The 14503-nt window shown below is 42.3% G+C and overlaps 1 protein-coding gene across 3 annotated transcripts in view; it reads left to right on the forward strand.

The window, feature by feature from the left end:
• The window catches only part of arhgap32b (Rho GTPase activating protein 32b), a 159087-nt gene that overhangs the window by 67014 nt on the left and 77570 nt on the right, over positions 1-14503 (forward strand). For all 3 annotated transcript variants that reach the window (XM_085798742.1, XM_085798744.1, XM_085798743.1), the window contains 2 exons: positions 2164-2258; positions 2537-2621. In XM_085798742.1, the coding sequence (XP_085654868.1) occupies positions 2164-2258; positions 2537-2621 (180 nt within the window). The remainder of the gene's footprint in view (positions 1-2163; positions 2259-2536; positions 2622-14503) is intronic.

The raw sequence follows: 14503 nt of genomic DNA on the forward strand, positions 1-14503 counted from the left end.
TAACAATGATTTCACCATCAATCACTTCTCATTATTTTATTTTGATTAATCAGATTAAGACCCCCCCCCATGATAAAAAAAATGAATATTTAACCTTGTCAATGTCCATGTGACGTCTTGATATAATGGAGGACCTGTGATGACTGTCTCAGCAGGATTTCATACATCATAAACCTGAGTAATCAATCATACCAAGTCGTGGGGAGGGGGCGGAGCTGAATGATCAGTGCTGAGCCTCAGGACTCAATCGGGGCCACATTTCGGGAAGTGAGAGCAGAGGAACTCGACCTTTTTCATTCACAAGGTCTTTATGAAATAAGCCGGAAATGTGGCGTGTCCAAGGTTATGTCTTCAATAGATTCAGCTTATTAGAATTCAAACAGAATAAATCAGCAAATCCCTACTAATAAGAAGCTGAGACTAGCGTTTGACATTTTATCTGAAAATCATTTAATAGACAAACAAAATAGTTCTTCTGTGGCTCGACTAACTGATAAATCAAATCTGGTCCAGTTACCACCGGGGCTAGAGAGGGAGACCACCTGGTGGGAGTCACACTGGAATCTCCCCGTGGTGGTCGTCTCCCCCACTCAGATTAGTCTCAGGTTACTGTACATCCCTGTCCATCCAGTCAGAGGAAGAAAAAAAAAGATTGTTTGATTTATCAGAATAGATTTACTAGAATAGAGCAACTGATAAACCAATCCGAATACAGCTACAAACTGACGATCTATGTCCTGATGATGTGTACATTAGTGTCAGTCCAATGTTACCATAGTAACATCAGAAGGTGAAACCTGAACTGTTAATCCAAACCTACCCCCCAGCCGCACAGCACAACCTCAGCCAGTCACACACCCAGCTGATTCATCTGAGAGATGAAAATATGAGATGAAATGTGAAGTAAAAAGTTAGAGACTGTTTTATAGTGAACAAAGCTTTGACCTGTGTGATCAAAATGAATTTGGCTATAAAAATGTCTTCCCTGAAACATCTGTAATTTCATCACAGGAGATTTTCTATAGTTTTTTACACAGGTGCATCTCAGTAAATGTATTCATTTATTTATTGAGACAGACTGCTGACCGTCGGCAGTCTGTATAGTGAATAATAGGGAACTTTATCAATATCTAAAAATTCCTGATTTACTAAATTTGGGGTTTTCATTAAAGTTACAACTTTTTCATCAAAACTATTAATTTTAAAAAAATAATACGTCCACGGAACGTCTAGAGGGTTGCAGAATAAAAGTATTAATTTTACTGAAAATCTTTGTTATAGTATAGAAATAATTGTTTTATAAATTGTGACGGGTCCAAAATTCATAAATATTTACATCTGGTTATTTGCAACAGTCGACAGGGGCCAGATCATGATATCCCTGTGGAGAAATGGCATTGTGCTAATGCTAATGCTAACTAACGGTCAGCCGGGCCCGGTACTGTAAATGCTGCGGGTTTGTCGGGTTCGTCTGCAGGCGAGTTAGTGTGAAATGATTCAAATGTGTTTCCAGTCCGCTGTCAACACCGGAGCTGCTGCTCGTTAAATACGGTTAGCGTTAGCTTAGCTTTAGCTACTAGCCGCTTTGGCATACCTGGCAACCAGTACAACTGAAGGTTGGAGCGAGAGCAGGCGAGTGCGAGTGCAAGTGCGAGGAATTAAAGTAAACTTGTAGCTAACCCCTTTTAAATATAAGCCTTATTTGAATAAAAGAAACAAAGACATGAAATATTTCAGTCTGTGTGTAATGAATCTATATAGTTTCACTATTTGAATTGAACTACTGACCTTTTCCATGATCTACATGTAATTAACTGAGATGCACATCTAGGATTTGAACTTTGACAGGGTTACAATCATTTATGTAAATGAACTATCATGCTTTGTCATCATCTGAAGACACATTTTGGTTCTGAAATGCATTCGTTGACTTGGTGGAGCAATCTCTTGTTCACAGTGATCATCCAGCACCACACAGACCAAGACAGGATGTAACAGAGCAGTCGGTGGCGGTGCTGTTTATAACCAGTGGACCAGACTTATAGATTCTTTGAAAGTTGCCATGGAGCAGACCCTGGATGAAATCTTCATACAGCGTCACAGAGATTTATTTGTGTGCAAAAACCTGTGTGTCTGATGTCAGTGTGTGTCTGGGTGTTCCAGGCCAGGAGCGCCGAGATCCCCGAGCTGCGGGCAGAGCCCCTCATGCGCTCAAGCAGCAGCAGCACGGCCAGCATGAAAGTCAAGAATGTCAAGAAGTGAGTGCACACACACACACACACACACACACATCTCTGCCTGCCTGTCTGCCCCCAACACCCCCTCACCCTGGCTCATATCTCTCTCCCTCTGTACATCTCTATGTTCTTAACTTGCCTCTGTTTCCTGGATCTATTTCTGTGTCTTCCTCCTCCTTCCTTGCCCTCTGTTTGCATGGCACCCTCCTTCTTACACTAGTCATACACACTCCAAGGTGCTGCCATGAGCAGAGGATGAGGAGCCAACTGAACTCGGCATATGTGTGATGTGTTTTCAGACTTTGCTTCACCAAGGGCCATTTCCCCAAGCTGGCAGAGTGCGCTCACTTCCACTATGAAAACGTGGACTTTGGCACCATTCAGGTAAAGACCTGCGGGCTTTTCTCTCTCCACTCTTTCACCGCGGTCATGTCAAGTCCAATCACATGAATCCCACATGATGAACTCAACCTGAGGCCGGGCCGACGGCCATTTGTGTGTCACGGGAGGTTTTGAAATCAGTAGTGCAGCCAGCTACAGTACGGACGTCAATCATGGTGCAGACGTGGCTTTGAAATTTTAACTGATTTTCTTTCCATTTTTTTTCCAAAAACACATCTTCTTTGTAGTTGTTCCCTGGCAGCGCCGGTTAAGAAAACTGAAAGATGATTTTCATACAGAAACAAGTGTGACTCACACATCTCTCTCTCCCAGTTGGCGGAAGAGATGACTGATGATTTGCATTTGTTTGATTTAGTCTTGGTAAATGCTCCCGTCAGCTACGACGCAACCTCATTCATCCCTGCAGCTTCACACCACTCACGGCTCACTCTGATTCTGATACTCATCGGTCTGAGCAGCTGCTACACTCACACACTATGTCCTGCACTTGATCTTATACACAGCACACTCCACCCTGCTGCTCTGTTTTGTGCAGATCCTTTTTTTTGTATTAAGAGTTTTTCTATTCCTTAAAGGGATAGTTCAACATTTTGGCAAATGGGCCCATTGCCATAATCCCTATAGTCTTAGGAGTAGGTTTGTTTCCTTTAATTGTCGGTGCGAGCTATTTTTAGAACAGCGGAGCAGAGCCGCGAGCTGCTCAGAGCTACGCTACGGAGGCTCATGGGATTACTTGATTTTCCCTCATCAAACTCATCAAATACACAATCCGACAACTCTTGAGATAATAACGGAACGTTACAAGAAGAGTTGCTTTTGAGGTAAATTCAGGGGGCAGTTTTTTGGAGCAGTCTCTGCATTTGCCTCAAAAACAACTCTGTCTTGTAACGTTCCTTTGTTATCTCATAGCGTGGTGAATGTGCAGGTCAGAACTTGTCCACCAGAGCGTTTTGGAGTTGTTGGATTGTGTATTTGATGAGTTTGATGAGGGAAACCAAGAAATTCCATTAGCCTCCGTAGCGTAGCTCTGAGCAGCTCACGGCTCTGCTCCGCCGTTCTAAAAATAGCTTGCACCAACAATTAAAGGTAACAAACCTACTCCTAAAACTATAAGGATTATGTGCTAATTTACCAAAATGTTGAACTATCCCTTTAAGATATATATATTTTTTTTTTTACCTCCTCGTTTAATTTATTGCATCAGAATACAGTGACAAGAAAAAGTAAGTGAGCCCACTGGAATCACCTGTGTTTCTGTAAATACATCTGAAATCACGCTCTGATCTAAGTACCAGTATTGAACAAACACAATCTGTTTTAATTAAAAACCTCAAGTTGTTACATTGTTTGCATTTCTATTGAATACACCAGTCAAACATTCACAGGGGTGGGAAGTGTCTTGGCTGCTTTGCAAACTTTTTTTTGCTATTCAAAAGAGCACCTGCTAATGAGAACCATGCATCCCATAACAGAGCTCCCAGGATGTTTCAGTGAAGAATTGTTGATTTGCATAAAGCTGGAAAGGATTAACAAAGTTCAGATCCTAATCAGTCCACAGCCAGACAAACTGTCTACAAATGGAAACGGTTCAGTTCTGTGGCTGCTTTCCACAGCAGTGAGCACCGTGCCAAGAAGACGCTCCGTCCACTCCCTGATCATGTGTGTATCACGACGATCTGAGGTGTGTGTCGGTGGCTGGAGACCTGCTCTCCATAGGGAATACTGCTATATCTAAGATGTTTGGTGGACTGATGAAACTAGAGTTGAGTTTGTTTGAGAAGAGCCCCACAGCGCTGCATGTTGCATAAAAAGATCCCTGTGCATACCAACATGAACACATCATCCCAGCGGTGGTGTAGGATGCAGGATGAATCATGATTTGGGGCTGATTTGCTGCCTCGGGGTCTGGACGGCTCGGGATTAATGACTTCCAAAGTTAATCCGGGAATCTGAAGGAGAATGTCAGGGTGTCTGTCTGTCCACCGTGGTGAAGCTCAGGAGAAGCTGTGTGACGGACAGCAGGGCAACGACCCTTAATGTTGAAGTAAACCCCATTTGGAATGACTTCAAAAAAAGAGAGTACACCTTTTGCAGTGTTGCAGGCAGAGCCCTGACCTTAATCCAAGATGAGATGCTGTGGAATGACCTCAAGAGCCTTGTGCACCCCAGGCGTCCAATGAATATGTCTGAGCTGAAGCTGTTCAGTAGGAAAACTGGTCAAAACCCCCCTGAATGTTGTGCATGTGTGATCAGAGGAGCTTGGTCAAGATTATTGCTGCCAAAGAAGGTTCAACCAGTTATGAAGTTCAAGACTTATCCAAGTCCAAGGGATATGGTAGGTTATGATTGTTTGTGTTGTTTAAGCACATTGTATCTGAGATGAAGAGACTCTGCATCACTTCTTTTGTTGCCTCTACCTCCATCACTGGTGTCTCTATAATAATCATAGAGCAAAAGGTAGAAAGTTTAAACAAACAGAGTATAATTTAAAGGGGGAATATTATGGAAATATCACTTTTTGAAGGCTCTTTAACATATATTTGGGTGTTTGTTTTGCCCCCAAATTTGTCCCCAAAATGTGAGAATTGACAAATAAATCAGTAGTTTTCAGGCTCCCTGGGTTGAAATCCATGTGATTTTACAAGCTGTTCCCTCAGTTGTCTAGCGATGATGTCATTAGTTTTCGAATTTGCTTAATACCACCCCTACCTGTGAGTACCGGTACCAGTAGAAGGGGCGGGGCAAGCAGTGGCTCATTTGCATTTAAAGGGACAGGCACTGAAACCAGCCGTTGTGAACAGGGCTGTTTTGAGAGGATGAAGAGCTGTGATTAGGCCTGGGACGATAATAAATTTTGCTGGACGATATATTGTCCCACAAATTATTGACGATAAACGATATTATTGACACATTTTTTTGAGAACAAATTAACCACTAATATAATAATAATATTTCGTAATAATGCAAGAAGACCCTTTTAAATGCGATAAACTTTTATTTCTCATGAGTATTTTTTTTTTGACCATTGTAATTGGAATGACAAGAACTTCAACTTATATAGCTACTATCCTAAATAAATAAAATAAACAAAAAATAATAAACAGTGCAGTGCAGCTCTTCTGTCCAATAACGTTACACACCTGAAGCTCCACTTTTCATTCAAACAAACTAATGTGACTTCCACAGATCTAAGATTTCATCAATGAGACTAGCATTTATCTCCTAAAAAGTATTAAACCAGCCGGCGGTAAACCTCTAAAAACCTGCTGATAAGTCTTTTCTTAGTCGTTTTCTCCCCCAATGACGGAGGTTGACCGGCCCGTGAGCTGCTGCAGAGGCTGCTGCCTGTGGGAAGCCCCGCTCCTCCTGCTCGCTGCTGCCACATTAGCTCCAAAAACGTCGGAGGAAATCTCCTAACAGGCGATATGTGGATGAACTGACCACAGACTGGGGATCTAAACTGAGACTTTCTCGCATGAAAAAATATTAAAACTTTAAAAAGTGACGTGTTAACAGCGCGGCAGCAAGAGTTACGGTAAAATAGCTTTTTAGCTGCTTAGCTTTACAGCTAGCGCTGCTGGTTGCTGCCAAATGCATTCTGGGAAACAAAGATTCTGGATGACTGAAAAGAGGGTTCACTCCTTTCATTCTGCAAAAAAAACGGCCCAGGTGCTGAGACCGATGCACAGAGTGAAGCCTCTTGTCATCCAGCCTGGTTGGAGGAAAACAAATACGTGCGCATGCACATAGCGATTTATCGAGGCCGGAAAAACTATCGAATTCATTTTCATTTATCGTGCGATTAATTGATTTATTGATTATCGTCCCAGGCCTAGCTGTGATGTTTGATCCTTGGGGTATATTGACCAAAGCATTTCACAGACATGTCTTTAAGACACCTGGGAACTATTTATATTTGTGGAAAAGGGACATGATATGTCTCCTTTAAGGCTGGAACACACCGGCCCTGCCGTCTGAGACAGTCAGGGAGAGTCGGATAACGTCAGGTACACGTCTGTTTGGTGTGTTCAGTTCTGTCCACCTTCTGTCCTGGAGGACCACAGTGTTAAACTGAGTATCTAATTAGTCCAAAGCTAAAATGCGTGTTAGCTCAAAGTTCACTGCAAACACTCAGTCAGGAGTGTTAGATTCTAGTTTGACTACGGTCATTATAGTTAATTGAGATATTTTGATTCCAAGTGTTAAATGGGAAAGATGTGACTCAGAATCAGAGCAAATTAGAGCAATTAAATGGCCGCTCAGCTCCAGCAGTTCCACACCAGAGGTTCAGTCTGTTTGTTTCTTTTTTATTTTATTTATTTATTTTTTCATGATTTTTAACAGTAACAGCCAATAAAAATAACGTGATTGAAATTAAGATCAGCAGACAAATGCAAAACACACTGCCATTGACCATTGAGTTTTAAATGAAGGACATTTTGTGGCGTTTGTCGCCCTGGGAAGTCCCTCTCTATCATATCTTCTTAAAAGAAACAAATGGGCTGAAATTGATCAGAATCTCTGCTTTATAGATTGAAGGTAGATGTCTGAGGTGCATCATGGGAATTGGAAGGACTTAGTGTTTTGGTGTATCAGAATATCCAGGATCCTCTTTCTACCTCAAGTTTGACCCTTATTTCTGGAGACTCGGTGTAAGGATGAGAGGTTGAGTTGTTTTCCATTAGGGGCGGTGCGGGGCTGCCTCCCTGGGCTCAAATGATTGTTTTCTGGCTTTACTTGATTTCCCGGTGGTTTTCAGTAAAGATCCCTACCTCTCCCACGCTTTGCCATGATGTGGAGGAACCAGCAGAGGTCAGCAGTCAGCCAGGATATTCCACGTCTCTGTCGGCTGAGAGAAAAATGAGAGTGAGAGCTGAGAAGCTTTCATCCACTTCACCTGCAGGTTATTTGTTGATGTATCTCAGGATCTCAGATTACACCACAGACTCTATCTGTCCATCCAGCGCCTGTATGAAAAACCTCTTGAGTTAATATGAATTGTCTGCACTCAGTAGGCTCCTTTGTTATCCCAGCTGCGTGCTCTGGCTGCTCGTACTGGCACAGAGCAGCGTGACTGTCTCACCCTTTGTGGTTTTCATATTGCTTTCAAGCAGCCCAGCCTTCTCTGTTTTGTTTGGGTGTTTTGCTGCCGCTGCCTGGGTTTTTTCGTATTCAGCTGCTTCTTCTCCTGAGCGAACAGAAACTCACATCCTACCGGTTTGTTCAAAGATTCATTACCCTGTATTTGTTCCTGGTTGTCAGTCAATATGGTTTATGTATAATCTTGGCTCAGCGAAAACATGTTCTGCTTGTTCAATGAATTGGTCACAAGTGTGTTGAGTTTATTTGGTCCAAATGATTGTTGCTGCTTGATGAGGTGATGAATGAAGCCAGTTCTGCTGGGTGAAGCGCTCAGCTGAGATTCCTCTAATGAAAGTTTGATGGTCACCACGGTGCTTCTTTGACAGATGTGTCTGTCAAGCTGCAGTGCTGTGTTATGGGTTATTTATTTGACTCTATAAATGTACTATATTCTGTAGCTGTACCAGTACAATGTATATTTGAAGCCAAACCCTTTCCATGGAGCCTCACAGACTGTGTAGTGGACTGAGACGGGGTCAGGACTGGCATTTGGCTTCAGCTGGAAGACATATTCTTTCATTTCATAGTAAAAAAAATCTGTGCTAGGGGAGCGTTTGTGTGTGTGTTGTCCCATGACTCTGGTACAAGTCTTTTTTTTTCAAGATAAATTCATGCAAAACTGTGCGTTCCTGTTGGGGGCAGTTTTTCAGCAGCAGTCTCTGCATTTGCCTCAAAAACAACTCTGTCTTGTAACGTTCCTTTGTTATCTCATAGTGTGGTGAATGTGCAGGTCACAACTTGTCCACCGGAGCATTTTGGAGTTGTTGGATTGTGTATTTGATGAGTTTGATGAGGGAAACCAAGAAATCCCATTAGCCTCCGTAGCGTAGCTCTGAGCAGCTCGCGGCTCTGCTCCGCCGTTCTAAAAATAGCTTGCACCGACAATTAAAGGTAACGAACCTACTGCTATGACTAATAGGGGTTATGGCAATGGGCCAATCTGCCAAAATGTTAAACTATCCCTTTAAGGTCCAGTCTTTAAAGGTAGAGTCTGTAGGATTTTCCTACCTTAGAAATGTTATTGCCAGCCTGTCGGCATGCTGATGCTATCAATGAGCTCAAAGCATAGCCGTACATAAGCCTAGTCCTTACCTTATGTTTTTGACTCTGCAGTTCAGCTGAAACTCATACAAACACCATTATTTACTTTTGAACTTATATTATCGTTACATCATCACACTGTTGTGTGTCATCCGTAGCAGTTTTCTTTTATGACACTCTTTCTGGCATGAATGTAGCTCCAAACACATCCTGCCCCCTCATGACATGTGTTTGTCACTGAATCTCCTCATACTACAAGGAAATAATTTCACATTTTATGTAAATGTGTTTGCTGTTTTAACTATTTAAATTACTGTGAATTGATGAATCAGCCAAATCAAGACACCACAGCCATGTCTAACGCAGTCGACTCCAAACATCCCACTCCTCAGTGCAGTGGAAGTCTGAATGAACAGATCTAGAGTCGTTCATTCATCCCTCGTGTCTGTTGTTAGACTGAAGCACACAGCACCTTTGCAGAGCTGAGCTGGCAGCACAGTGAGAGCAGACAGCTGTGTGGAGAGCAGGTCTGGAGAGGATTTGGAGAACCAACAGTTTCAGGCTTGCAGTGCCTTTACAACATTTGGTGGTTTCAGACTAAAACAGAAACTTTTTTACGTGCATCCAGTGTTTGCTTTGACATTAGAGCCTCTCTCAGCCTCTTATCCACACGCCTGTGTGTTTCCATATCAAGTTTATTATCAGGAAAGAGGAGTTTGGGCCTGTGATTTCTATTCACTATCTCCACCAACTCAGCCGAGCCTTTTGAAAAGAATAAAATGACTTATTGATGAAGCTCTGCCTTGTTATGATACGATTGTATAGTCAGGCTGTCAGCACAGTGTAAGAACACTTTAACTCATCCTTCTTCCTGTGGAGGAAACTAGAGACTTTAATTTAATGAATTCTAATGAGTTTCATCAGCTTTGCAGTCATCTTCCATCATGTACTGTATGAGATTACTTCTATATGGTAAAGCACCAGGATGCAATATACAGTCACCATTTGAAATCCTAATAGTTTTAATGGTTTTATGGACACTAAAGGTCAAGATGCTGCAGGAAGGTGAAGGTTGTGAGAGGTTTCTTGAGAGCTGGCTGTGGCAAAAGCTTCCCAGCATGCATTGGAGCACAAACCTATTATGTGTGAACAAATACAAGACCAGAGGGTTGATATACAGTAATGAGAAAACATGTAAAATGAGTGAAGTGTTTATGAAAGGTGGGGGTGCAGTGAGCTTGTGCATCTACTGTAGTCCTGTACCCCATCAGTACCTGTACCTGAGTGTTATTTATATTGAGTGTTATACATCCCTGCTGCTGAGTTAAATGTAAATGCAAATGTAAAAGTGTATATACTGTATACAAAACAAAATGACAGCATGTCCACAAAAAAAGGCTAGTTTGTTTACATTATACATAGTCGCATCAGCGGTTATTTCCCCGCCAAAAGTAAACCCCTCATATGCAGTTAAAGCTATCAAGAAAACCTTTGCAGCATAATGACAGATATGTCGGGCTCTACATAACTCAAATAAGGTCTCCAAATCTTATAAAATTGGTCCGTGTTCTACATGTAAGATATTTCAATGACACTAAACCAAGCAGCACTTCTTGCCAGCCACGAATAGTTGGAGTTTCCTCACTAATTCATTGTAATAAGATGTTTCATTGCAGCATAACTAAGTGAGAACACAGTATGATCTCTTAATATTTGCAGTTACATGTCTGCTTGGTCGGCCCAAGATGAGAGAGACTGGATCCATTTCCACTTATAAACCCCAGATTTCCTCCTTCTTTGTTAACACTCTCTTCTGTAAATTGACCAGAAACAAGTTACGAGAGAAACGAGTTAAAGTGGCAACCTCTGGGTGGAAAATTGGAGTTAAAGAGGAACTATGCAAGATTTTTTTTTACTTCTATTAAGTTTAAATTGTGAAACCATTATCAGCTTTGGAGTAAGTGTGACGGTTAAATGACTTGTCACAGGAAGAATGGAGGCTCTCTGCCTTCCACCTAGGGTCTCTCGGCTGAAAACTAAGATCAGAGCCTGTGCCCCGGTGTCCCAGATCTCATCTCCATGACACATATCCCGTAATCTCTTTATGACAGATAAGACTACACAAATATACACATTGTAACACGTATATGATATATAACCTTAGGGTGGGAGGGTTAGCAAAACAGCGAAAAAAGCGACCAGACTTGCATAGTTTCCCTTTAAATTGGATATATGCATTCTTAAACTCCATATTTATTTGAAAATGGTACAAAGACACATCAGATTGTCAAACTGAGAAGTGTTATTGTTTCTTGAAAATAATCTGCCCGTTTTGAATTTGATGCCAACAACCTGTTTCACAACGTATGGTCCACATTCGACCAGGACGGTGTATGCTGTGAGACTCACTCCAGTGATGGAAGCGGATTAACAGTAACTGAACTCGTCCACCCTCCACATGCTGTGTAGATTGAGCCGCAGTGTGTTGTTGAAATGCGATGCTGTTTGCTTGAACAAGCATGTGCATCGAATAAACTTCTTCCTCATCAACAGGAATATTTATCTGTTCTCCTGCAGCCTGCTGGAGCTCTGTCTCTCTCTCTGTCCACGGCCTGTGTCCTCCTTGACGTCTGTGTTGAGCTCCCCTCTGGTTCCGCTCCGCCTCCCCTCAGCCGTCTCTCCCAGCCCTGCGGCCCAGTCACTGTGTGATACAGTACGCAGCCAGACGCTGGGAAAACAACTTTATTGACCTCAGCGCTTCTCTCCCGCTGCGGCCGCCAGCCCTGCTCTTCCATATGGTTTATCTACAACCTGCCATTTGGTCCCTTCTTGTCGCGCATCCACCACACCACGGTTCGCACTCATGGACATTTTTACTATTAATGGAGAGTTGAAAACCGCTCAGGCCGGTGCTGTCCAGAAGCTGACGTCACTGCTCTCTGTGGTGTTCGTCACATGAATGTATGTATGTATGCACATACATCATTCAGAAGATCACAGTCTGACACCAGGAGATTTTCCACATTAGTCTGGTGAACATGTTGACATGACGACCAGCTGTCTGCCACTTTGCACACCACTCTACTCCGTCCAGCTCTGGGTCCAGGTCATTGTTATCTCTGCTCTTCTGATGGACCTTCCTTCATGCAGTCTTGTTTGTGCTGGATTTGGAGTTACATTGTGGAGAATGTACAGTGGGTACAGAGTGTATTCTGACCCCCTTCAGGTTTTCTCCCATCTCCACACAGGATCTCTGGAGCTCAGCCACAGTGATCTTTGGGTTCTTGGTTACCTCTCTGACCAAGGCTCTTCTCCCCCAACCGTCCAGTTTGGCCGGACAGCCAGTTCTAGGAAGAGTCCTGGTTATCGCTGTTTGTTTGCCCCAAATTAAAATCCTGATTTTCTTCTCTCAAAACTTGATTTCTGATTTTTGTGAAATGACAAAAGGCAAAGAAATTATTTCAAATATGCTATTTTTGACTGAAATTAGTTTGTTGTGCTGTGCCAGGGACTTCAGACAGACTTTACAACGGGGAGTGTGTCGCTCTTCATCCGAAGCATCGAAGCCGTACTATTTTCCACACAGTGGACTTGCTCTTGGTCTTTTGGTCAACCGAACCCTCGCTGGCCTTAGCAAACGCCCACATATTTGTTTACAGTGTGTGGGGAGAGCGCAATGGGATGAAGGAGGCGGAAGTCACTATAGCAACCCAGTGCAGACCAGATGAACGGGGGCTGTACAGTAATTACCCTAGTTAAAGTGAAAAATATTTTTTACAATTTATACGTTTTTAACATCGTCCTCCTAACTAAATAATCTGATTACGATTAAAACGGATTAATCACACAGGCCTACAGGCTTAGTCATGGTTAACTCTTCCATGTAAGAATGATGGAGGCCACTGTGCTCTTAGAAACATTAAGTGCGGTAGGATTTTTTGCTCAGATCTGTGTTTTGCTACAATTCTGTCTCTGAGCTCTTGGGGCAGTTCCTTCAACCTCATTGATTTCTTTATCCATCATCATCAATAGGTCTTATTTAGACAGGTGCGTGCCTTAACTTCAAATCCAAACTATTTCATTCAACACAGCTTGTTTAATTAATTTGCAAAGATTTCTAAAATTCTGGGCTTGTGCTGTCATGATGGGTGGTGATATAGATTGATGAGGAAAAAATGTTTTTATTTTTTTTATTTTAAGATCAAGCTGTAAAATAACCAATGGTGAAAAATTGAAGGGGGTCTGAATACTTTCCGTACCCACTGTATGTAATGGATTTAGACAAAGAAGAAGATTGTGAGAAATAGAAAATGTATCTGTGAGATACTTTTACAGTGTGAAGCTACATTGGTAGACCACTCTAGATAACCTTGCACATTGCAGACTTTAATGTATAGGAAACTTGGATCTTTTTGCCCTTTGTTTGTCAGGGCTTGGTGTATTCACTATAGTGTGTAAGGTCACATCCACATACACAGCTCTTCAACACAAAAGCCTCTCCTTGTATACACAGCTGGAGGTCAGGCATCGTGTGTCTGTATCTGCCAGCGCCACAGAGCTGCTAAAACACTGAAGGCAAGGAGTTAACATAATGCAAATGCAGTCTAGATGTTGGATGTTCTTGGATGTAGATTAAAGGGCCCAGTGTTGGATTTGGTGACACTGCAGATTGTAACTGATCCCCCTCCCCTCGCTTTCTGAGCACATAGGAAAATCTTTGGCGGCCTTGGGGTAACATAAAAAACACAAAAGCTGCTTTGTGGAGTCAGCAGTTGGTTTGTCTGCTCTGGGCTACTGTAGAGAGCAAAATGGCAGACTCTATCCAAGAGAACCCACACTGCTTATAAAACTATGAAGGTTACAGTCTCAACTCATGAGAACATAACGCTCCTTAGTCTCAGGTAAGGATGTCACGATTACTTGTTTTCACAACTAACTGCGGTATTAAACATCACGGTTAACTGATCGTAAAGATTCCTCAATACCGTCACTTTACGGTTCAGGTTTCAGTCCAGCATGAAAAGTTAAACGGCATTCACTTAATGTTACCTTATACGGACGGGAAAAACCGAACATGTCTGTTTTTTGATGGATAGTTTTACAGTTTGTGTGAGGTCGAACACTTTTCTTAGTCGTCAGTCAGTTCAGTGTCGGTGTGCAATAGTCTGAAATAGACGTTAACGCAGTCTTTTCAGTCTTGTCATTATATTTTAAACATTTCCCCTGGAGGAATAATATTGGTCATATATTAATAGAAAACTTCAAATATTTTGTGTATATAATTAGTAATGTAATCGAATTTTGACTATTTTGGATGTTACACATTCATAGTGTTGTGAAATTAGTTAAAGGGGTACGCCAACATTTTTTTTTTTACGTGTCTTGTCTCACTCCCGAGTCCATGACAAGCAGATAGACACCATCCTTTCGACTGTGCGTGCAGTAACAACGGAGAGCCCGTATCGCCCGTAATTAGCTTAGCTCAAACACTGGAAGTGTATGGGTAGTGTTAGCCTGCCTCCACCTGAAGTCATCAGAGAAACTCTTAAGCAACTCTAAACGGAAACCGGTGGGCCGATCTTCGTCTCAGAGCTGACAAAACTCTCCGGTAAGGCATCTTGAGCGGTCAAATGCCGCTAACGGGACGAGATCGGTCAAAACGGAGGGTTCAAGCAAAGATG

This window comes from Trachurus japonicus, chromosome 14 (genome assembly GCF_045865225.1).
Source record: "Trachurus japonicus isolate A0001 chromosome 14, Traja_1.0".
In the NCBI taxonomy this organism is placed as follows: Eukaryota; Metazoa; Chordata; class Actinopteri; order Carangiformes; family Carangidae; genus Trachurus; species Trachurus japonicus.